This window comes from Camelus dromedarius, chromosome 2 (assembly GCF_036321535.1).
Source record: "Camelus dromedarius isolate mCamDro1 chromosome 2, mCamDro1.pat, whole genome shotgun sequence".
In the NCBI taxonomy this organism is placed as follows: domain Eukaryota; kingdom Metazoa; phylum Chordata; class Mammalia; order Artiodactyla; family Camelidae; genus Camelus; species Camelus dromedarius.
Genome location: NC_087437.1, coordinates 62,076,037 through 62,102,768, shown reverse-complemented (window position 1 = coordinate 62,102,768; position 26,732 = coordinate 62,076,037). Strand labels below are relative to the sequence as shown.

General features: G+C 33.9%; 1 protein-coding gene across 4 annotated transcripts in view; it reads right to left on the bottom strand.

Moving 5' to 3' along the window:
• ZNF148 (zinc finger protein 148) overlaps positions 1–26,732 on the bottom strand; it is a 107,709-nt gene that overhangs the window by 23,206 nt on the left and 57,771 nt on the right. For all 4 annotated transcript variants that reach the window (XM_031454509.2, XM_031454505.2, XM_064494386.1 and 1 more), the window contains 3 exons: positions 16,089–16,214; positions 8,970–9,093; positions 7,580–7,663 (listed from right to left, as the gene is read on the bottom strand). In XM_031454509.2, coding sequence (XP_031310369.1) covers positions 7,580–7,663; positions 8,970–9,093; positions 16,089–16,214 — 334 coding nt within the window. The remainder of the gene's footprint in view (positions 1–7,579; positions 7,664–8,969; positions 9,094–16,088; positions 16,215–26,732) is intronic.

Below are 26,732 nucleotides of genomic sequence, written 5' to 3'. Positions count from 1 at the left end.
ATTTTTTCACAATCGCATTTGTCTTTTTAACTTTTAAATAATCAATCTACAATCTGGTCAATTCTCTAAGGTAATTAAGAGTTGACCAAATATATTTTCTGGAATAATTAAAAATGCACACTGGAAGCATTCATTCTTTCAACACCCTTAGAAAGTCAAAATCAAAATAGATAATGAAATGTAGGTAAGGAAGAATCAGTTAGGCCTTAAAAAATGTAGAGGGATAAAAATACATGAGGGATAAAAAAATCAAGAAACTTAATTTGTCTATCAGCTTTTTTACACAGCTGTGACAGGAGACCACTCAGCGTTCTCCAGGAAATAAAGAGTAGGAAGCACTTGTATCAATGACAAATTACGCAAACAGCATAAAAGCAGATTTGGGAGATAAAGCTGGATAGATAAGTAACCACCTAGTACTACATTAGGATGTCAGTCCTATAACCTACATCTGCTTCGTAACAGTGTCATGAAGTTAAGACTTTCTCCAAAAGATCTACAGAAAAGCAAAACAAGCTACAAAATATGTAGAAGCTGTTATTATGATTGTGGCTTCTTTCAAAGAATGTTAAGATACTCTCATGAAATTCAAAGATGGGCTGAAAATGATGACATTTTAGGCATTTTTTAAAAATAGAAACTCTTCAGAGATAACATCTAAAAATCTTATAAGTACCCAGAAAAATAATGAATGACCTTCATAAGTAAATTTAGACTGTCCTAAATGTTTTAAATACAATTGCATCATGACTGAGTCCAAATCAGACAGTACATTTTGACAGCCACTCTTCCACCAAAGGTCCAAATAAAATATATGAATTCTGAGCCTAAGTGTCATTAAAAGTGAGTCAGTGAAATGAAAAACTTGATCAAAAAATTTTTAAAATGTGTTGTCAGCCGATTCAGGTATCTGAAACGTAATGAATTAAGATCTGAAAGGCATGAATGTTGGTCATCCACTCAACTGGGTTCTGGAATAACAAGTAGTAGTTGTCAAAACGGCAGCTTTAATTTGGAGAAAACTGAAGCTCCCTAAGTGTTTAAGTTCAAGGAAGTATTGAGTATTTTTCCAGAAGAAAACGGTGTCAAAGGATGTGTAAAACAAACCATCAGATCTAGACTAACTGTCTTAATGCTTCACCTTCTGTAGAATGTAAAATAATTTGGGGGCAGGTGGGGAGGATGCAGGGAAGAAGTCATATTAAAGAAGACAAACTAATAAGTGAAAGAGTAGAGAAACTTACCTTGCTAGACTAACCACAATTTCTAAAGTAATTAAAAATGGTAAAAAAAAAAAAAAAAGAAAGACCAAAACACCAAAAATGAGAAACTGCTGCCAGAAGTAACATTTAAAAAAACTAGACAGTTCTACGTGTGAAGTTAAATTTGGGGAGTCCTTTTTCAGCTCTTTTTCTGAAAATCAGTTCACCCCATACGGCTCAGAAATAAAGAGAATCAAAGTCCTGAAAACATAATTTTCTTTGTTTCACTGTAATAGTGGTTTCCAAGTTTTGCCTACTTCTCATGAACTGGTCAAAACTGAAGTAATATTATATTCAATGAAGCTTCACAATGTTGTTTTATTTGTTTAAAAACATTTTTTAATATTTAAAAGTAAACCTTAATAAATGTGCAATTATCTGAATAAATTATAATTTTTCACATTAGTTATAGTTAACAAAAAGTAACACATTTGCCAAATTTCTACTTTTCTTCACAAAACAGTAATATTCCTCCAACATGGCAGTTAAATGCACTAGTATTTTAGAATACTTACAGGATAAATTTGACACCATTTTGTTTGGCATCAAAGCTTGACAATGTAATTCTAAAACTGAGCTTTCTAGTCTTACTCCTCATTCCCACTCTACCCACCCCTTTCTGGTCATTTACAGGTTGTTCATCTTGCCTTTATTCACTCCATACCAGGTGGAATTTGCTTTTACTCCTACATACACAGACTTCATCTCAAACGGGCATACCTCACTGCCCATAAGCCATAAAGCCAGGTCCAGGAGTGGCTAAGCGCTTACCTGAACAAAATAAAAACCTTAACAGAAACAGAATTAAAACCAAAAGTTTTTGTCAGCTCAAAACTATCTTCGTGCTTGATCTACTCTTTCAGTAGCATTGTTAATGGCATGAACTCTGAGGACCTAAACTGTGTCATTAACTGGCTGTGTGCATTGCGGCAGACTACTTAATCATTTTGACCCTGTTTCCTTATGTTTGGGGAAAAAAAAAAAGGAATAATAGTACCCTCCTGGAAGGACTGCTGTGATGATACAGATAACTTATTTACTGTGTTTAGTACAGTGCTTCGCAGAAAACAGGAATTAATAAATCTATTTGACAGTATTATGTTTATGATAACGATGACTTTTAGGAATTTCTAGCTTTTTAACTATCCTGAAGTACCTGCCTCCTTCTGGTTCTTTTAAACTAGTATATCTGACACACCGCTTGGCCTGTTATCCAGTATCTGCCTGATTTTTAACCTGCTGCTCTGTGTGTTTCTGAATTGATCATCTGTGTATCTGTCTATCTATCCTTCCTCAAAGATTCCCAACTTGAGTACAGCCCAGATTTTTCTCCTGGTCCTGGTTTCCACCGCGTTTTTGCTCTTGTTCCTATGATGACATTTGACTGCCATGTAACACATTAAGTCAAGCTCACAGGGCCACCCATCTGAATCCTCACTCATCTATTTCATCTGAATCCTAAAGCACAGGTTGTCTGCATTACTTGTATAGAATTTGTCAAATTTTGAGTCACATTAGTCACATGTTCATCATTTAATAATTATACATAAAGAATGAGACCCCTTCAAAAGATTCCCAATTTGTTAAACTAGAGACTTGTCAAAACAAATGGTAAATATTTTTTTCCTAACTACAGACACTATAAACTACAAAGAACATTTTATATGACTTGAGGAGGGATACTCACACACACAAAATACATACACTTAATTGCAAACCATGCAACTTTCATTATTAAAGCCTCTGATTCTTTATATTTCATTTCTAAGGTATACTGTTTAAACAGAGTTAATTTTCTGGATGATTTCTCCCATACACCCTCCCCACAAATACCTTTAAAAAGTGATGGTATAGCTTACATATACACATATATATGTACGTATGTATGATTTCTTTTAGATCTTTACTGAAATGTTTTGTTAAACAGTGTTAAGCTTTTTATATGTTTATGTTACCATGTTTTTTAATGTGAATTATTAACAGTTCTGGAGAGAAAAAAAAATCTGGTTTCTGAAAGCTTTGTTAAACCAGAGAATGTCAGTCACAGCAATCTGTACTTCCCTGCTTAACCTTTCTTGGCAAGCTCGGTCCATGCCAGTGCTGTCTGGCTTCAGCAATCACAACGCCAGGAGCTCAGACCGCAGGCAACATTTTCAGTAGCCTAAACAGTATTCAGTTTCTTCTCTTCACAAATAAGACTTTAACTAGGTCTGTAACATTTCCTTTTAATAAGACTTCTCTATTATAACTAATAAACCATAAGTCAGGGCTTCAAAATAATGAGAGGAAAACTATTTTTGTTAATAACTGAACCATACTGAAGGAAATACAAAGTGTTGAACAAACTTAATCAAGGGTAAATCAACATTCTCTCTGACTTCACCCCACTAGCCCAACTGGTTTAGAAAATAGTAATAATGCTGTTATTCAGCTATTTAACATGGTTGTGAACAAAAGTCATAGTCAAAAGGAAGGGAAGATCAACACATATTTCAAGCATGAAGAATGCTAACTTAGAAGACAGGTTTTCCAGTGTTTCTTGCTACATTTGTATATATAAAACTATATATTCAAGAACTAAAGCCTTAAAAAAGAACTTTGTGGGGAAAGAAACCTAATGAATATGTATAATTCTGAATGACTTGGTTTGTTTTCAAAATCTCTTTTATTTTAGGGAGGAAAATCATTTTGTAAAAACTTCCCTATACATAGAAACGATTTCATAACATTTTTACTAATGAGATAAAAAACAGATTATGAAAACTGCCACAACTATAAAAAACAACCATAACTTGCTGTAATAGTCAGAATATTAGAATAGGTATTCTGTGGCTTACTATTTAAAGGAATTCAGAAAATTAATATAAAATTAAATACTGAAAATTGTACATAAGTCCTTTACTCCTCGAACCCTCCCCATGGCAGTAAGACTGGCATTTCCTGAGAGTAAAATGGTGACAAAGTAACTAGAAAAGAACGTAACTGGAGAGATGTCATTCTAACATTTATTCTATGTATGCATTTGAAAATGCAAAGGAAAAGGCATCTTAGATAAAGACATCTGATCACAAAGTAAATCTGCCAGTGACAATGAATGTCTAACCATGGTATGTATCTTAGCAGTAATTCTGACCCTAAACAAAACGATCAATTAGGACTATTATCTTCAACTTTGGCTTCAAGTCCTCACCTTATCTCCTATATCCCCAAACATACTCTAAGTAAAGGATCTATCTACAACACATTCACAAAAGATACAAATCTCCAATAATTGCCAAAAATGCAATCCCAAGGATATCTGCATTTTGACCATTTCAGTGCCTTAGGCTAAAGGAATAAAGCTTTAATAAGAATTTCAGGGATCAGCCTCAGTACTCTCCCTTAAAAATGACATTTCTAGGCTAGCCCAAATTTAGCAAACAATTAAGTAATAACCTGTCCAGGCCGAGTTTAAAATTTTTCTGTTTGAAAACCAAATCAAGCTGTTTCTAGTTCTTAAAAGGCAGGGAAGACTTCTTTACTGGTAACGAGAGCAGCCAAGCAGGTACTGATTTTTAACCATGTTACAACTGGAACAGAGAACAGGTTTGGGGGCTGGAAGACTGGAACTGACAGTATAATGAGACCCAGAAGGATGAGGGATGGTATAAGGAAAACAGAGCTTGCAAGTAACTAGTAATTCTCACCACACAACCTTTGAGGATCAGGGGATAGGTGAGATTACCTTATGACAATTTAAAAATGGATAAACATATGCAAAATCTTTTTTACTGTCGTATAACTATTTCAATGCATTCTTCTAAATTAAGAGCCTACAGAGAAAGCCTTGACATGGGAAAACTTTAGGACACTATCCCCCTCCAAAAATAAAAGCCATTTAAAACATCAGAAAAAGAACAGTAAGGACAAAATAATAAATGATGGAGGATATATATGTGGCTCTAAATATATATTCCCAGATCAGTATAGCTTATAAGTATCTTGATAACAAGACAAAAATACCTTACTTATCTTCAAACAGTCTATAAAAAGAATCAAGAACAATGAAGCAAAGAAGGAAAATCTATTCCCCTTACATCAGTTCCACCTGGGGAGTGAGGCAGGTGGGGACAATGAAGCAAAATTGAGTCTCTCTTCAAAAGAAACTTTGTTAGGGAACCATAGTGACTGGTTTGCCCTGGTTGCTCTCATGTTCTTATAGTCTCTATAACGTGAAAACTCCAGCCTTTGCTTCTGCCCCTTTTAGATGTTACTAAACCCACAGGAAGGCTAAGCCATAACTGGCTTAGTGGCAGAGCAAGAAAAACTCCACAAGGCTGAAAGACACCATTCTGCTTCTAGTCCCACTCTGCACAGGCAGTGATTAAATGTGTGCTCTGGAGTCGAAGAGAGCTGCAATGTTGGCTTCATCATATACTAGATTATATAAATTAAGGTAACTTTCTTAACTTCTATGTGCTTCCTACTACTTCTTCATCTAAAAAAATGGGGATGTAACAGCACCTCTCTTTCAAGATTAATTGAGGACTAAATGAGACATTTAACAAAACATTTAGCACAATATCTAGTCTTAGTAAATTCTCAAACATTAACTACACAATATAACCGCTGAAATTCAAGGTACGCCATGGCACGCAATTGTTTTCCAAACTGATATTACAAAACTGTGACTAGAGCTGTAAAAAAGAAGTTACTACTAGAACAGAATAGAAAATAGTAGAGTGCAATAAGGGTATTGTTTTGAAAATCTTTTTTGAGACTCAGACACACACACACACTCAACTGAGCCTCCCACAGTTTTTCGATGTTGCCTTCACCATGTAATCTTTGACTGCACATCTGGCTCTTCCTCGGGACACGACAGCATTTTTGTATAAAACTACATTTATTACACTGTGCTTGTTTATATGTTTGTCTCTCCCATTAGAATGTAAACTCTAAGGAAACTGCCTTACATTATCTCTGTATTTCTGGTACCTGAAAAATACTGCCAGCTCAGTAAATTTTTGTTGAATAAATGAGTAAATCACCAAAATCTAATAGGTACTATAAACATACAAAAATATTTAACCACTTTGATTTATCATTATCTGATTAGGTTTTATTATTGTATAAAATTTAAATTTAGCTATAAGTCACTTAAAATCAATAAAGTTCTTTCTCCCAAAGTTCCTCATATAATTCCTTCCATCTGGAAGTGATGAATAAACGTTTACTTAAGAAACTGAAGTGGATAGTGTGCATAACAATCTTTGAAAAATAGGACATTAAAGCGTACAGATGTGCCATACAGTTGAAGTTTTATGTAGGAGACCAGCCACTTTCATGCTTGTTTGTTAGGGGCAAAGAAAATCAAGGAAAGTTATCAGGCAGAAAAGCTTGCTTCTTCTACATGACAAACTGTCCAAGAATCCCCTTTCATAGGTACTGCAGGTACCATGAGAACACATCTAAATAACAATGGGCAGGTACTTGCCTGACCTCTTAATACAGAGAAAAATGAAAAACTTTAATATTTTCAATATTCATATATTATCACCATCATTTTCAATTCTATTTAAATGTAAGAATGAAAGTTACACAACTCTGCTTTTTATTCCATCACAAAAAAGTAAAACACTGGAAAAAAATTCTAAAGAAATACTTCTCAACACACTTAAGAGATGTCAAAAGTCAACAGCTTACTAAATGAAGGTTACATTTAAAATCTGGTTTACGTTTGTTAAAAAAAATAGAATAAATGCAAATAAATGTTTGTTCTAAAATGAGGCTTAACTCTTTAAAGTATGCGTTCCTTTATAGTGATCTTCAAAACTATCTGTTTCTAAATCCTTAACAACTTGGCTGAAAACATGGCTTTCCAATTTATAAGATTATGACTCTCTTGATACAGTAAACTATATACATGATAACATATACATGAAACAGTAAAGGGAGAAAAAGTGGTATTGCTATCTTAGGACTCAGGCATTTTGCTTCCTCCCCCTGACTAATTACTGTGAATGATAATTTTATCTAGTATCAACTTGTTAAACATTTAAGGAAACAGCTATTTCACAAAAACTTCCTTTTGTCACTTTAAACATATTTTAAGTAATTATGAAACTCTATTTCAAAGTAATTAGGCTTGCACATTAAGTCAAGTCTTAACAATTAACACTGATTTACTGAAGGAAGAAAAAAGATGAGCTGTGATAAATACTCTTTAAGAAACAAAACTGATCAAAGTGGCAACAAGTTGTTGCTACTTATTAAAAATTCTTCCCTATATTTGAAATGGTAATTTTAACAACCCTAGTAAGGGTGGCAACACTCACCAGTATGAATCTTCTCATGTCTCTGTAGCAGGTACTTCTGTATGAAACGCATGTCACATTGACTACATTGAAATGGTTTTTCACCTTAAAATAATTTCACATCCACAAATTAGTTCTGGATAAAACAGTTTATAGCTACTATTTCTGAGGAAAGAGAAATCTTACAAGTCCAAATTCTGAAAAATTCCAGTTATCTATACAATTTTTTATACTGTTCATTAACTTAACAGAATTTTATTTCTTCTCAATTTTCCCCCCAAGTTTTAAAAATTCACTTTTTCACAACCACACAAAAAATGAGATTAAATATGATCTATATTCTTCAAGGGGGAAAAAAAGTATATAAAGAAAACAACTTAAAATAGAATTTGAAAATCACATGGCTAGAAAAGACTCCACAGGTTATCAAGTGTGTCTTAAACATCCCTTCTTCCTTTTTATCTGGAAGGGGATCCACCCACCTTGTTCTTCCCAGCTAGACATCACTTTATGCCCTTTCATTTATTTTCTCCAGAATCTTCAGAACTTACTAAACATCCCCTTTAAAAAATAATCCTGTCTCTTCAAACGTTCCCTCTCTGCTGGAGCCTTTCCTTTTAAAGAAAGTACTCTCTGGTCTACTCTACGCAAAGAATCTTCCCAGATACCCTAACACTCTTGCCTTATTACTCCCTCCCCTTCCTTTTACCACACTTTCTTAAAATAGTCCATCCTATGTCTCAAATTCTTCACCACCTATTTGTGCCACCCCTTACATTCTGCTTCCTTAAAAGCTACTAGTGATACCTTGCTATTTATTCTAATGTTTTTTCTCTATCTTCCTGGAAGGTTATGCTACTGCTGATCATACCCTCGTTGGAATACTCTCTTCTTTTGGCTTCTGGGACACTGAATTTTCCCAGTTCATCAAATCAACCTGTTACTCTGTCCTCCTCCCAACCCCTTAACTCAACATACATGTCTAGTATGTTTCTCCAAAGATCTCTTAATTAGTTTTTAGTTCTGCTCTCCACAACTTCACATTCTTAATTATCCTTTTTTATATTTGATTCCCAAACTCATTATTTCAAACTCCATCTGGACGTCTTGCATAGAAAAATAAATGTTGACAGGCTTTTAACAGTTCATTCTTTAACAATTTCTCTAGCTAAAAAGAACACATTAAGCCAAATAAGTGTCCAATTAAGACTAATTAATTTTGCACATCCATGCTAATTGTTTTCTCATTAAAGTTTTTCCTGGTTTCTTTCTGACATCCTGGTCTATAAAATTTCTAATTCGAAATGCTAGGTTAGCTACAGTCTTAGAAATGAATGACATTTACACAATGATGAAAATAGCAAAGATAGTAATTTTGAGGGCCATAAGCCCACTTTAATTCAAGAAATACCTGTATGAATGAAGACATGTCTCTGTAAGTGATAGTTCGTTCTAAAGGCAGCATTGCAGTGCTCACAAACATGAGATTTAGGGGTTTTCAAACCAAGTGATCCATCCTCATTTATTGTAAGGATCTGGTTTAAAAAAAAAAAAAAAGGCAAAACAAGAGAAAGAAATTTTGAAAGTGTAATAGTAATTTATAAAAAAGATAATACCTTTTAATGCAAACAATGGTCACTAGAGATTATGAAATATTTTTTCCTAAGTAATCTTGTACAGGCTATTAGAATAACGTTATCACTAACTGTAAGAAAGTACAATATGACTCAGAAGGGGTAAAAGTCACTAATGAAACTCTGGAAGTTGGTTAAATAAGATCTCAGCACTCTGCCCACTCCTCTCCAAAGGTGATGTCTAATCAAGTCCCTCATTCTCTGCTAGGGTGAGTATAGCATTGTTTTCAATTTCAAATTATCACAAATGCAGGACAAAAGTCTTGTTTTAGATACGTAGTAAATGTCAATCAGTATAGGACTGATTAAATAAATTACGAAAAACGAACACAATTTAGTATCATGTGGTTGTAAAATAAAATGAGAAAGCTCTCTATATACTTATACAGAAAGAGCTCCAAGATTTATTAAGTTAAAAAAGCAAAGTTTAGAATCTAGTATATAATTTTGCTAATTTTTGTATACAAGAGAGTATATATAGGAATATATTTGTTTGCATATGCATAAAAACTATTTGAGAGGGATACACATAAAATGTATATAACCTCAGTTGTGATGTCCAGGGAACTTGGCAGATAGGAGATATGGTGGGAGAGAGACTCTACCCTGTACATACTTAGAACATTTTTCTGAACCATATAAATGCTTACCTGTTACATTTTCCTTTTCCTTTTTTCTTAAAGAAGAAAAAGAGAAAACTAAGTTTTCAAGTCATCCTACGACAGAATTTGGAGCCTGGTTCAGTTTAGGACCTCTAAGGTTATTCTACGACTACTAAACTATTATTAAGCATATTCCTTACTAAATTAGAGAAAATATGAGGGAGAAGACAAGTGACAAAGACTGATCAACCTTTATCTGCCTGTGCTTCCGAGGTTGAGAGTATCTTGGGCCAGGTCTAGACAGTGCTAGAAAGAAGCTCACCTTTGGGCTTCATTTATTCCAATTTATCAACGTGCAACATTAAACTGCCTCTCTCACCAGACATGTGGCAAAGAGAAAATAACAAATGATTCCTTTTTTTCTTCATTGAGAGAAGAAAGATGACAGAATATGATGTGAAAATAAGAAGCAAAGAAAACTAGGAGGTAAGATCAGGAGGAGTACGGTAAGTGAGAGGGTAACAATACTGGAGGTGGAAGCACACAGAGTGGGAGCAAAAAAACTATGCCCTACAGATGCTAGAAAAATCCAGTAAACATCTTAAAAAATACAAAGGCCTGTGGAAATTAGGGTCTGTAAATACACAACTATGACCCTCTTCTTAAACCTAGAAAGGGGAGTAGGTAAGGGAAAGGGGCTTCAATTAAAAAAAATTTTTTTTTCTTCAATTCAGAAAGACAATTCAGCCTATGCTGTATGTAAATCAATGGTAATTATTATGCAAATTATACAGGGTATGTGGGTTCTGGGCAACCTGCCAGTGTGGTCAACAATGCTTCAAAGTCTATGTACCAAAGTCACAGAGGGAAACATTTGGCAGGAGAATGTAAGTGGGTGTCACAGCTTCCTGAAGAGAGTCACTGAGAACAGAAAGTTTCATCTCTGGCCAATCTAAAATTTTTTCAACCCCTCCACTTCAAAAAATAATATTCAAGTTAACACTGCGCAAAACAAACAAAAAAAGCAAAAACTCTTTTAAAATATGATTCAAAATATTTCTAATATAAAACAAGTAAGAAAAAGATGTTAAACATTTTATACAAAACAGAATAAAAACAAGATAGCATCAGGTATTTTTTTACATATGTTGATAACAAACAACATCCAAGTGCCAAAAACCATGACAGCTCAATAGCTTTCTGCGGCATAGCAACTTCAAGGAAAGGCTTTGTAAGGAACAAATCCAGCCCAAGTTACTTAATGTGAAACGGATGTAATCCTTGACTGTACAAAGCCCTTTCATGAAGAGTTAAGGAGTTCTAGGTCATTGCTTTCTGGCACTGGAGGTAATGCTGCCTTTCATTGTAGATTCAAGCCTCAACTCAAGGTGGATTTTATGGATAAAACGGTCAACACTGACTTGTTAGAATAAGCAAATTAAAACACCTAGCATATTTACAAGTTCAAAGACAGAAAAATCAAATCAGTGGACACTTTATATGCAATTTTTCTTTTCTTAGGGCAGGGTAACACACATCTTTTACCAAAGACACAGAATAAAATTATTTTATCTCAGAAGAGCACCAGTGGCTCTTGCAATTTGTAATCTGTTTTAAATAGAACTGACATATTTTCTGTTTTATTCACCACTATCACCCCAGTACCCAAAATGCTATCTGGAACATAGTGAGACTCTGTAAATGTTGATACAGCTGCCTACTATCCATACCAAACATCCTCACAGCTTACCACTTTATTCTTTATAAAAATTTTTGCATAGAGTGGTAGTTTCAATTTTTTTCTTAATTCACTAAGTAGCAACATAGTGAAATGGGTATGGAAAGAACAAAGCCCCTTGGTGGAACAAAAATGGCTCATTAATGCAGGTAAAATTACCTTCCTTAATATAGACTTGGCTTCTTTTTCTGTTCACATCCTTTCCAGATCTTTTAGTAAAAGGTGATCTATCAGTTAAGTGTGTTTGCCTTAGAGGTTAGTGGTCTTACTTGCTACGAGTACCATAAAATATTTTTGCTTTTCTTTTTCCCTTCAACATATGAACATTATTAGAACTGAAGAATTTGAAATTTTAAAGTTTAAGTCCTAAGTCGTCTGCTATAATATCTCCACATGATTTGACTCCTGTTATTCCTACTTTTGGAGAAATATATTATATTATAAAGATCATGCAATCAGGCTTTATCAAGAGTGGAGAAATTAGTAATCATCTAAATAATACTCAACACACTTGATTTTTTTCCCCTTAACTGTTTTATAAATTTAAAATAGAATTTTTCAGTAAAAAATTTCAATACCAAATGGAACTCTTCAATTAATCTGCTTTCTTAACCTCACAGTCCATTCATAGATAGATATATAGATAGATAGATAGATATAGATTTATTTAAATAATATGCCAATTTTCATCCAGCCAAGCACTAAGCTCTGCCTATTCAATTCAGAGATTTTTTGACTCCTCAAGGATCACTGCCACCGGATAACTGAAACCTGACACCCTTCAGTGAGAAAGTTTTGCTCTCTTAAAAGGCAGACATGATTTTCCCCATTTTACACCATAGACACTAGTATTACTGAATTTATTAAAGTATATATTAAACCAATGATTACAAGTTTTATCACACATTCTTAAGACAATCAAAATCAACTTTTAAACCACCGAAACCCAAAAAACAATTTAGAGGAGATAGTTTAAATTTCTTACCTATTACGAGTTGTTTTATTGCAACTTGGGGTGGGGAGTGAGATCTTCTAAAATTCCCTTCACTCTCCAAATTCAACTAGAAATGGACATACAGTGCAACCCCAAAGACATACAACAAAATAAGTAGCCCAGAGCAATAGCCACTTCAGTATCTTAACCATCATAGTTATTGCTAATGCCCCACTCTCACAGTGTCACTTTCTTCCATTCTTCATGATTTTTTACTGTCCCAATACTTGATTTTACATATTAGCAAATTTCATTTTTAAATGGCAAGCTTTTCAGCATCAGGACATGAAATTTACTGTATCATAAGCATGGTATATATAACATGGTATACAGATAACTGATTTTCAGCATAATGACTCTGAGCTTTAGGAAAGGTTATTTCTCTCGTATTTCCTGAATACTAGGCAAAGAAGTATGTCATGCTTTTTAAAAGAAAGAATTACACATCCATATGTTTTTTAAAGTTAGGTTTTGGTTCTGTGGAAAAGTTATTTACCCAGAATGCATAATTCCCTGGGGAAATGAGATAAATAAAATACGAACACATTCTTTTACTAATTTTCTTCATTTTTCTCTTAAGTACTGTTTCATATTTCCATCCCCAGTCTTATAATCAGTTATTCACCTTAAAGCCTCTCCTTCCACCATGAAGTTAGCATGTAGGAGAAAGTATGACAAACAGCTATACTATATTTCTCTCCTCCTTTTTAATTAAGTTTTCCTCATTTTGAATCATTCGATTTAGAATCTTTTTGATATCAAAATCACGAATCTTTTCTGGAAATAAATGATGTATATAATAAATTGCTGGGAAAGGATTCTCTATATAATTCATAATCTATTTGATCTGTGAAATATACTCTTCCTTCTTGAGTTCAGCATAACCTTGAATAATTAATTTCTACTCAGATCACCTATAGTGTTATTAACAAAAAACCCAGTTCCTTTTTCAGCACCTGATAAGAGATCTGGCATATAACAGGCAATTATTTGCTGAGAGAATGAAAAAGGAGATCATTTCAGAATAAGGAGAAGTAGGTAATTAAAAAGCACCCTGCTCTATACCATTGAATTACTAAGGAGTGTGAAAAGACCTATAAAATGCATATCATATTGGATTAAGATAGTATCGTTATATTTCACTAAAAAGGATTCTTAGATTTCAACAATGTTATCTCAACAATCTGCATAAAATCCTTCTGTGGTAGAAAACATTTCCTAATTCACAGGTAACAGGCCAGGATAATTTAAAACCACTTGTTTTTGTTATTCTCACACCTCTGTCTGCCATATATTACTTCTAGTCATTTCACCTTCCTAAGAATTCCCTAAAAAAGACTGCCCCAACACATTTTCTTATATACAGTATACTTAGAATAGGCCAACTCTTTCATCGAGCAACTAGATAGATATATTAATACTTAAATAATACCCTTAGAAATATCATAATACATTATAAATAAGTTTAACTAGCTCAAATTAGACAAGCAAAAATGACAAACTGTAAAAATCTGATCTATATTTAGAAACACCTAGAACATACAAAGATTCCAAATAACATCCTACTAGAAGATAATACTCTGACTTTCAGTCAGAATTTTAGAATACATTACATTCAAGAATAGTATCAGAAAAACATGGCAATAAAATACCAAGGAAAATATACAACATATATATATATATATATATATTATGTTGTTTTTAAAGACTTGTAATAGATTTCCCACAGACCAGCAGTGAATGCAAAATATCATTTATCACAATTTTATAAGTTATTTCCCTCAAAACCTGGTATTGTTCTATATATAAAGAACTTGATTTATTAATTATATGTATCACTGAGAAAGATATTAACCCCAAGAAAAGAAAGGGAAGAATGGAAGGAGGGAGGGGGAGGTGGATAAAGGGATTGCACAAAACATGAAATATAAAATGTCAGTAATTATGACAAAAAACAAGTCTTAGTACGATCAATAACCAAAGAAATTAAATTTAAACTATGATGAGATACCAATCTTAAGCTACAAAAAAGCAAAGTTTCATACTCAAAGCTGGTTAGAGTATGGACAGCACCATCTTAGAACCACTGCAGGTAGCAATGTAATTGATACAACACTTCTGGAAGGAGTAACATTATCAAGAAACCTTTTATCATATTATTTATTTATTTAAAGAAATCTTTTTAAAACTTCACGCCCTTTGATTCAGCAGTGCATAAAGACCCATACACAAATATTTTAAGTGAAGCATGATTTAAAATGAAGGCAAAGAGAAAACAAATTTTCAACAACATAGCAATCATTGAATATAATGTGATAGTCAAAAAAAAATACATTATGCAGCTAATAAAATATGAAAAAAAAATCTTCAGTAACATTAAAAGCAACTTATACATACTTTAAGTTACAAATTGAGAAATTCAATCTACCTATACAAATTTGAAGACAGAAGGGAATATGGCAGAAAATTAAGGTATTTACCTCTAGGAAATGTGATTATGGGTTATTTTAGTTTTTCAAAATTTTCTATAGAAGCCATCCTTATATATTCCAAAAGCAGTGGTATGCTGGTAAATGTTTAACAAGAGTTTAAAGAGTCAGAGGGTAGGGTTGCTGATTTCCATGGTTTAAATATTCTCACCATGGCTAATTTTAAGCTACCAATGGTTTGATTTAGTACCAGCTTGTAAAATTCCTGAAAACTTACCAATTGGCTCTGGCAAGCTAGCACAAACTGGGTTCAGCACACCACTAAGTCCAAAAGTAATACAAAATATATAAATAATGCTAGTGATGATGATTTAAATCACAAAAGCAAAAACAAGTAGCCCTCAAAATAAAAAAGTCATGCTAAGTGATCTTTTTAAAAAGACTTCTTCACTATATGAGGGAAGAAAACAAAAGAGAAAAATAACTATAAAGACGTAAATACATTACACAGAGTTCAGAGACTTCCTAGGAATACCAAAACGCTACATATAGTCAACTACTACTGTACTGAAGAGGAAAAAAAGCAACTAATTCCTAACAGTATTTGTGGGTCACTTGTTTTTTTACTAATCCAGTCATTCACCCATAGTATTTATTGAGGGTCTGTTATTCCATGCCTGCTATTCCAGGCTCTTGGGATACAGCTGTGAATAAAATGAAGTCCCTACCCTCATCAAGCTTACATTCTACTCTAGCACAGGTATCTTTTCCTGATAAGTAACTGGTACAGAATTTTCCTGAAACCATAATATTAAAATATGTAAAACTACTATGAATGAGAAGCAAGGGCACTGAATACCACCTGTTAGTTCTTAAAGAAAAGAGAGATGGGCTAAGAAAAGTTTGTTTTTAAAAAAAAGACACGGTGAAAGAGAAGTGGAAAAATTTAAAGCAATGGCCCACCACCTCCGTACAGGCATGCATCCCTTCCTTCCTCCAGGTGAAGCTGACGTAACATTCCAACTTTACTAAGCCACGTGAGACTTATGTCTGCCTAAAGGTCCAGCCTACAGGAATAACCAATAGTTTAGGATTAACAGGTTAGGGACTACCACCTTAATATATTCTCTTACTTTTGCAGGAGAACGTTGTTTCCGTTTCTTCTTTTTCTGTAAGTCTACTGGCTCTCTGATTTGCTTTTTGTCTCTCATCAGCTGCTCAGATACATCAGTAAAAGTAATTTCCTGCTTTACACTTATCTGTTAAAAAAAAAAGCCAATTTTAGAAATAAACAAAAGTCCATTGTGACAAAAAGCCACTACATGTTTAATTTAATCCTGTGCTAAACCTATATATCGGTGCTCCCAGAATGATTATTTATGTATGTGTGTATAAGTAAATGTGTGCATTGAAGAATAAATTAACAGGCAATTGAAAAATAAGAATCAACAGCATATAAATTGAGGCAACAAACTAGGATTTTACAAAAATTTATCTAGAAAAAAAAGGCTAAGGATGTTCTGGGAAAAGATAATATGACCCAGCGGAATAAAGTAGAAGCAAGGACAATTTCACTCTCCCATTTAAGGAAACTGATACAAAAGTTAAAAGCACACAAAAAAGGTTAAATTCCAAAAATCAATAAAATACTTGGAGATAAAAAGGGTATTTAGACTTCATGATGAGTTTTCTCTCAATTTACAAAATACCACAAAAACAACACAAAATTCTAAAAGGTAATCTCATCAAAAAAGATGAAATAAACTAGCAATGATATTTAATCATTGTTAAGTTCAATTATTTCTGGCAATATCTTAGCCAGTATTTTCCTGGCCTCTACAATAAATCATCAACACACATGTGTTTATAAAATTGCGTATGGTTTTAGGCTGCTGCTATATACAAGACATGATTCTAACTACATAATAAGTAGAGAAATCCTACAAGAAACATTAAGATGTCAACAGTGTTATCTCATCTTTAGATCTCAGTTCTCACAGATGTAAGGAGTTGCTTGTCCTGAAAAAATATACAGAGGTTCTATAATCACTAATGATAACATCAATTCTCATCAGAATCGATGGTGCACAGTCATCCACTCCTCACTGCTACATTTTCAATCTATTTCTGAAATGAAAACATAAGTATCTTAAAGCTAAGAAACTTTCAACTCAACAGGCTATGAACTACATTAAAAATCCTGGACCCTTCCACCACATGATGACACAATGAGAAGTCTGCAACCTGGAAGAGGACCCTTACCCAACCATGCTGGCACCCTGATCACAGATTTCCAGCCTCATGAACTGCGAGAAATAAATTTCTGTTGTTTATAAGCTTTAAAAAAAAAAATCTTGATAATGGTCCAGAAAGTACAATGTGCTAATGGTTACATTTTCAAAAACTACTCTTAAAAAAAATGGTCCAAAAGAGTATAAACATCTGACAGATGCACAGTGTAAAGTTGGAAGACAGAGCTGTGTAGAGATGTTCATGAGAAAAATGCAACATAAGCCAGGAATTTCAGACTGACAAAGAACTGGTAAATTTTCATAAATTCCTGAAATGTGGGCAGCAGCGAGAAGTGCAAATCAAAGAGAACCTGGGCACAAAAACATGACTGTAAATGATTATTTACCTAACAATTCTTTCTGTCAGGTTATAGAATAGTCCTAGTGACCGTTCTTATGGCTTCTTTTGGTATCGTTATTTGAAACATAAAATAGAACAGCAGTCACCTCCACAAGGCTCTGGAATACAGACGTGGTACCATCTCTGACATGCTGTTTACTGAAATACAACTATTTAAGACTGGGTATGAATAAGGAGAAATGACAACAGACTAAGCAGCTGTTGAATTGCTCTGTCCTGTTTTGCAGAGGCACCAAAAAGTAGTTCCAACACTTCTGTCAGCTTATAAATTACAAAGAAACCGTGAAAATATAGCATGCAGCCATAAGAAAGAGAGGAACATTTTTTAAGCAAAAGTGTTGAGTAGAGTTTAAGACACATTCACAAATCAGTTCTGTAATTAGCAGCTATTCACAAACCAAGGAAAAGCCTTCACGTGCAAACAGTGAAAAGATTAATACATATATCTAAAACTTTCAGTCATTTCCACATATATGGAAAGTGATCATACTGGTACTAGCATTCTCAAATATGAGGCACACTTTTACCATTATAAAAGCACAGACCCAAACCTATATCAACAGATCAAAGCCTTATGAATGCCAATAAGCATACAGCAAGTTACATTTTTAGAATGCTCCAACAGGCTTATCATTCAAAAATGGGATAAAGTAATCTCTACTTATACCCACACATGGTCCAGTGTGGTCCAGTCTAAGATGCTTAGAAAAGATGTTGGAAAGAGATGGGTATGAAAATGATAAGGCAGCTAGAAAGAAAGAGATGCAAAAAGTTTGGGATAAGAATCTCTGACCAAAGGAAAAGTACAATAGTCTAGAAAAACATGAAAACTTCTTAAGCATGGCAAAAGAGACAATAATTTATCCGTAAGTTGTCTACTTTTTCTTTGAGAACTACCTTTAAAAAAAAAATCAAGTTCTCAGTGTTACTTTTCACCTAAAATAAACCAAAGTATAATTAATCAAAGCAGGCATCTGCAGATGTGTGATACTTGAAAAGACGGGTTTGCTGGATTTTTGAAACATATTCATTAGAACATCAAGAAAACTAATAGGCTAGGAAATATGTTAGATTTTTAAAAAACAAAAACAAAACCTCTGGTTGCTTTCCCATCGTTTAAGCTTTGCCATTCAATCTAGTCCCATGTGCAACCTCCTACCTACATTTGAGAGCCTCAATTTCAATGCTGTCCTCACTACCAAACCAGAAATACCATCAACACTGTCAACTACCCTATCCATCCTTCTTTCATAAGATTTGACTAAACTCAGACATTTCTCCACCTGAAACTCTAAGACCCTGGCTCATCCACTGACAAAAGCTCTCTCAGCCTCCCACTTTGAGATTAAGGAAGCCATTAGGCATGACTCCCAAGTCATGCATCTACCTTCTATATTCATCTAACTTCTTCCCCAAAATTCTTTCAAGAGGTAGAGCTCATGCTTCCTCACTCCCTGCCACTGCCCAAGCTGATTCTTTCTCGCTACTTCTAAGATACGCATTTCTTAATTATTGTGAGGCTTTTCTCATTTTTGATCACTCTCTCTTCATTTTCTCAACCTTAAACATAAAGATGTCTCTCCAAAATGAAAAAATCCTTCCCTTGATTCTAATCACTAGTAACTCAAGCCCAGAATCCAGAATGACTCTTTTCCTTTTTCAAGACTTTTTTCATGTCTGGTCCCAAAATAAACAAACTATCCTACTTTTGTATTTAACTATTTCATGTACCTGTATCTTATCTTGATATCTGAAAGTAAGATATTCTTCTTTGGTATTTCCCATAAATTATTCAGTTTAAAATAATACAACAAAAGTTTTAAATTTCCTGAGATTGTACTATAGACAGAGGATAACACCAGATACTGAGAACATTCTAAATATAAAATCTCCTTTCCAAAGGTCTTAAAATGCAGATGGGAAATTTTGACACATTAAAAAAAAAAAACTAGTAACACTAATAAACTAATAAAATGGCACATATGAGGCTCACCCTAAATGAATGGTACAGGGAATAAGGGCAAGAATCAGAGAAATTAGTGAGATTTGAACTGCAAAAGGCTTCATGGATGAAACAAGAGACTTAATTAGAGCTGCAGGTTTATCACATATATCCCCCTTTTATTTTTTTCCTTCCAAACCTGCTACTCTTCCCAACTACTTTCTTCCAGACTCAATAATGTTAATATGTGAAGTAACAAATGTAAAGGGACCTAAAATAATGTTGCCAGACATAGTATACGATAGATATTTCACGTGGTTTGCAAATTTTGGTCTACCCTTCACTCCCAAACAACAAGGTGACTCCTGACAATCATTTTGAACTCTTCTTTCTCTTCATTCTCAATATCCTACATCCATATCCATTTTATTCCAGTTAACCTTTTCAACCTTGATGCTTTAGGGCATTATCATCTACCAATGTACTCTTCCACAAATAAATACACAACTGTTTTCTTGCCATTTCCCCAGTAAGGAATAAACAATAAGCTCTTTGTTGCCCATGATATCAATTATACACTCCCCAGCTCAGCTTTCAAGATTCTACACGGTCTACTTCACAGAAAAGACCTAGGTTACTTGGCAGAAGTTATCTGTCCTTACCACCTCTGCTCTCCGTTTCTGGAGCCATGTGTTCCTTTCAATTTTCAAGTTTTGGTATTCTCATTCATCGTCCTACCCATTTGAGTAAAAAGAAAGCAGCTTTGTGCTTTCCTCTATACTGTTACTGACTCCATTCCTACCCATCTCCAAGGCTCTGCAGCTTCACTGCCTCTCTAAAACAATCTCCCTTACTTCACCAACTATACCTTCTCTGCCTAAAAGCACACTGAAATTTACCCTATGAAATAAATTCTCGTGGACCAAAATTTTTCCAATAGCTTCCTTCTTCTTATGGCTAAACTTTTCGAAATAATCTGTAGTAAGTATACATACAAAATAACTGCCTCCAAATCTAAAGAAATGGTTTATTCTGAGAGTAAAATAGTACACAGTCATATAAAAAATATATTTAACTATTGCTAGAAGGAAATTGTTTCAAAATATTGCCTAGGAAACAAACTGAATCAAAATGACCAGAAGTATAACAAATGTTTACATGTAAAAAGAAAAATATAAAACAATTACCTGTACTGCAAACATGCTGCCTAAATGAAGAATGTTAACAATATTTGAGACTGTTCATTAAGTCCAGAAAAGGAGAAATTTAATACCAAGAATGTGTGTGTGTGTGTGTGTGTGTGTGTGTGTGTGTTTATCTGTTTATGCCCAGGATGGTTTTGCCAAGAACAGGTGGATATAACCAGTCAACAGGAAGATCTCTAATTCCAAGCTCACCAAGACACAGAATAGGACAGGGAGGAGAAGCACCACATCAATGGACTGGCCTTTGTGTGAATTATGACCCAGAACCCTGCCTTCTGCCTGACCCACGATTGCATGCAAAATTTTGAAAGCAGCTATATCTGTCAGAGTTTGAGAAAGTCTACAACTATCTTTTGATTATGAAAAGATTCAGGGACCCACAGTTCACAACAAACATTCTAGTCTACTCCCCTATAATATTTCTCATTATAAATCTGCATTTTGGTTGCTATATCAGCATCTTTAAATTAGATAATTATAAGATGAAGTGATCAAATCAAGTAAACCTGCCTGAAACCGTGCTGACCACCCCATCCTACCCATCTTACCTGGAAATTCTATTAACTTCTATAGCATCGTGATTTAAGTTCTCTCCTGTTCCTCACAGCCGTTCTTCTGGGTCCATCCTACTGTATTCGTACTTTTATTTTCAGTAAAGAATTTCGGTAAATCTCTCTCAGTGGTTCTGTGAGGAACAAGTGTGGTCCAGGAACTTCTGAAGATCCCTGACACTCTTTTGGGTAGGGTGGTCCATGAGATCAAAAATACTTTCATTTTAAAGGGAACCCTCCTACCCTGTTGGTGGGAATGCAGTTTGGTGCAGCCATTGTGGGAAACAGTATGGAGATTCCTCAAAAGACTAGGAATAGACTTACCATATGACCCAGCAATCCCACTCCTGGGCATATATCCAGAAGGAACCCTACTTCAAAAAGACACCTGCACCCCAGTGTTCACAGAAGCACTATTTACAATAGCCAAGACATGGAAACAGCCTAAAAGTCCATCAACAGATGACTGGATAAACAAGATGTGGTATATTTATACAATGGAATACTATTCAGCCATAAAAACCAACAACATAATGCCATTTGCAGCCACATGGATGTCCCTGGAGAATGTCATTCTAAGTGAAGTAAGCCAGAAAGAGAAAGAAAAATACCATATGATATTGCTCATATGTGGAATCTTAAAAAAAAAAAAAAAAAAAAGACAACAAATAAACTTAAATTTAAAACAGAAACAGACTCATAGACACAGAATACAAACTTGTGGTTGCCAGGAGGGAGAGGGGTGGGAAGGGACAGACTGGGAGTTCGAAATTTGTAGATACTGACAGGTATATGTAGAACAGATAAACAAGTTTATACTGTATAGCACAGGGAAATATATACAAGATCTTGTGGTAGCTCACGGCGAAAAAGAATGTAACAATGAATATATGTATGTTCATGTATGACTGAAAAATTGTGTTGTACACTGGAAATTGACACAACATTATAAAATGACTATAACTCAATAAAATAAAATTTAAAAAAAACCTTTCATTTTAATACCTGTTTTTTTCACTTTCCTTTTACGAGTATATAGTGACATTTTCCAGAAGCTAATGAACATGCGATGTCACCACAGACTAAACGTATTAGCAAATATGAGAATCCAGTTAATTTATAACAAGCTATACAATAAACAAAATTGTAAAATTGTAAAACAAATTCTCATAAAAACTTTTATTTTATAAAATAAGGTTATATTTCATTAAAAATATGTCATATGTTAACATGTAATGAGATCTGTTATTTATAAATTAATAAAATTTAAAATTTCAGTTTTAATTCCTAATACGGTAAATACTGATATATATATATATATATAACCAACAGAAGCAAGAACTGTTGGGACTCCTCAATATATTTAAGAGACCAGAAATTTTGAGAACCACTGATCTTAAGTGTATTTTACATTCCCTTCCTCTTCTCCATTCAATCTCTTTCAATACAGATGCCTGGGCCTGACCAACATAAAGAACAGTATAGTATAGATGTGTGTGCATGTGTGAGTTAGCAGACATACATGTATTTCTTAGATCTGTCTCCTGAGATCTTGAAGAAGCAATCATGTCTAACACATCTAGCATCCAAAACTTGGTTTCTAAATACCATTATCCAAATAAAAGGAATTGGGGCCCCTTGAAGAAGCAACTGATTCCAAAGCTGGGGCAGGGTAAAATATAAGATGACCCTGGAACATCTTGTGGTGCCAGAAGTTAGAGAGCTAAAAAAAGGATCAGTGCATGTCAAAAGGACACAACAGCCTGTCTGAAAAGACCTCTTAATGGGCAAAGCTGAAACAATTTGAGCAACAAAACAGATGACAGACCTGGATGACAACTTACAGAAAAAACCAAATATGTATTCTGATATAAACTGAAATACTTTTTTAAATGGGGCGAAGGGACAACTACAATTAACATAAATATAGAAGGAATGAGGAAAATACAAATTCACATTTAGGCAGACACTACATTAATAAGCAGGATTCACAAATGAATGTTAAAATAGGTAGGTAAAAATCTGAGTAGAAACAGGATATTTAAACAGACTTAAAGTATTTCCTCCAAGATATGTGGCAGTTACAAAGGAGAAAAAAGTAACTTTACAGTGGGGAGAACTGGCAGATATCATCTTAACAAAGGATTGAGATTATGTATTACCAGTAATAAGACACATCCACATTCTGTACTCCCCAACATGATGCACTGGAAACTCTTCTGCAGAATTTGTCAAAAAATGCAGAGCTTCAATCTAATCATAAGAAAATATCAGGCAAACTCAAATTAAGAGATATTCTACAAAATAACTGACCAATAATCAACAACAAGTATCAAGGTCATAAAAGATAAGGACAGACTGAACAACTGTCATGGAACCGAGGAGACTCAGATACAACAACTAAATGCAACGTGGGATCCTGAATTGAATCCTGAAATAGAAGAGAGACATTAGGGGGAAAACAGACGAAACTCAACTAAGGTCTGTAGTTTACTTAGTAGTTTTTTACCAAAATTAAGTTCCTCGTTTTGATAACTGTACTATGGCCGTATAAGCTTTGATATTAGAGAAAGCTGGGTAATGAGTTTATGTGAACTCGGTACTTTTTCTGCAACTTTTTTATAAGTCTAAAATTATCTCCACCCTTGGACAAAAATCACAACAATATTTTTTTCAAACCAGCTCCTGGAGTAATGGAAATAAAAGCAAAAATAAACAAATGGAATCTAATTAAACTTAAAAGTTTTTGCACAGCTAAGGACACCATCAACAAAAAGAAAAGAAAACCAAGAGAATGGGAGAAAATACTTGCAAATGATGTGACTGAAAAGGGACTAATTTCCAAAATATACAAACAACTCATACCCTTAATATAAAAAAAAATAACAACAAACAAGCAACCCAGTCAAAAAATGAGCAGGAGACCTAAATAGATATCTCTCCAAAGAACACATCCAGGTGGTCAACAAGCACATGAAAAGATGCTCGACATAACTAATTGTCAGAGAAATGCAAATCAAAACTACAATGAGGTATCACCTCACACCAGTCAGAATGGCCATCATTAAAAAATTCACAAACAATAAATGCTGCAGAGGGTGTGGAGAAAAAGGAACCCTCCTACACTATTGGTGGGAATGTAAATTGGTGCAGCCACTACGGGGGACAGTATGGAGATTCCTCAAAAAACTAAAAATAGACTTACCATATGATCCAGCAACCCCACTTCTGGGCATTTATCCAGAGAAAACTCTAATTCAAAAAGACACATGTACCTCAGTGTTCACAGCAGCACTATTTACAGTAGCCAAGACATGGAAACAACCCAAATGTCCATTGACAGACAACTGGATAAAGAAGATGTGGGGTTGTGTGTACACATATATACACATACACAAACACACACACAATGGAATACCACTCAGTCATATGAAAGAAAAAAATAATGCCATTTGCAGCAGCATGGATGGAACTGAAGATTGTCATTCTAAAGTGAAGTAAGTCAGGAAGAGAAAGAAAAATGCCATATGATATTGCTTATACGTGGAATCTTAAAAAAAGGACACAAACAAACTTATCTACAAAACAGAAACACACTCAGGGGCATAGAGAGCAAACTTATGGTTACCAGGGGGTAAAGGGGGTGGGAAGGGATAAATTGGGAATTGGAAAATTGCACCTTGTGGGGAGTGATGGAAATGTTAGCTATCTAGAGTGTCATAGTGGTTTCACTGGTGTATACATCTATCAAAATTCAAGTTGTACATGAAATACGTGTAGTTTACTGTACAGGAACTATACCACAATAAAGGAGTCAAAAGAGAAACCTCAACTCATACGACAAGTAAAAAAAATTAATTAATTAATTAATTTAATAAACTCAAAAAGTTTTTAAAAACTATTCTGTACTTTAATTCTTCTAACTACAAAAATTTTTGGCATCCCAAACTTACAAATTATATACATTAAATATGTGCAGGGTTTTTTGGTATATCAAGTATACCTCAATAAATCTGTTTTTTAGAAATGCGGCATTTATATTGTGCTCCACAAATTTGTGATTCTTCCTCCTTAGCATAGTAACTAAGATTTATCTAACATTTACCATGTGCCAGGCACTGTCCTGGATGTTAAGGAGACAATGGTTGAGGGGGTGGTACACATGGTCTCTATCCTCTATAATCTATTGCATTTAATCCTACAGTAAGACTAAGAGCTTAGCATTTTCATCTCTTATTTATTTAAAAATAAGAAAACAGAGGCTGAGAAAGGTTATTTGCCTAAAATCCCATTAATTAAGAAGGGACACCAAAATTTAAACCTAAGTCTTCCAAATCCAGCAACTGAGATCCTAATTACTGTGATCTGTGAATTATTTTTTACCCTCATGTTACCAATAAATAAACAAAATTTCAGGGAAGTGTCTTACTCAAGCTATTAAGATTTCAACACTAGGACTTAAATCAAGATTTTAAATCTCTTAGTCCAGTGTTATTTCCATTAACTGCTACTTAATAAATCTAAATTATTCAAACTTATTTTAAAATGATTTTTGCACAAATGTATTTCATTTTTCCTTATATAAATTGTAGTTTGCTGCCAAAATGTGGAAAGAATTTCTAGCGGTTCTGGAACACCTACTGCTAAAGAGAAAGAAAATAACTTAAAAGATAAAGTGGAGAAAAAGTCAACAATATTCAGATGAAGCATAAGACTTGAGTTTCAATCCTATCTCTTATAATTATTATTGGGTGAACTTGGCTTCAGTAGTATGGAAAAACAAAAAAAGTGCAGGCTTGGAATTTAAAGAAACACAATCTAATTCCAAAGAGTAATATTAACAATGTGAGGCTAAACAACTAAAATTTAATCATTTGGAACTGTATTCACCTGCAAAATGGAGGGAATAATTCTCACATTTTTTGTAGAGTTAAAAGAGATTATATATGTAAGGCATCAACTATAGTACAGAGCAGTATATACTTGATTCTTGATGCCATTATCATAATCTTTTCCTCATCTGTTAATAAGTGGTAGTAATAATATCCAGCTTATGGGGATTAAGAGATACATGTTACTATAAATAAAACAGAAAAACAACAAGGATCTACTGTATAGCACAGGGAACTATATTCAATTTCTTGTAATAACCTAAAGTGGAAAAGAATCTGAAAAGGAAAAAATATATATATATATGTATGTATGTATACGTGTAACTGAATTACTTTGCTGTATGCCTGAAACTAATATTGTAAATCAACTACACTTCAATAACTAATTTAAAAAATATCCAGCTTATACGCATTAGAAAATCAAATGAGATTACATTAAAAGTACCCTGAAAACTTTCAAGTTCTAAACAAATATTTCTGGTTACTAATTATTACTATATAGTTGCAGATGTGTAATTGCCTGGATACATAGAAG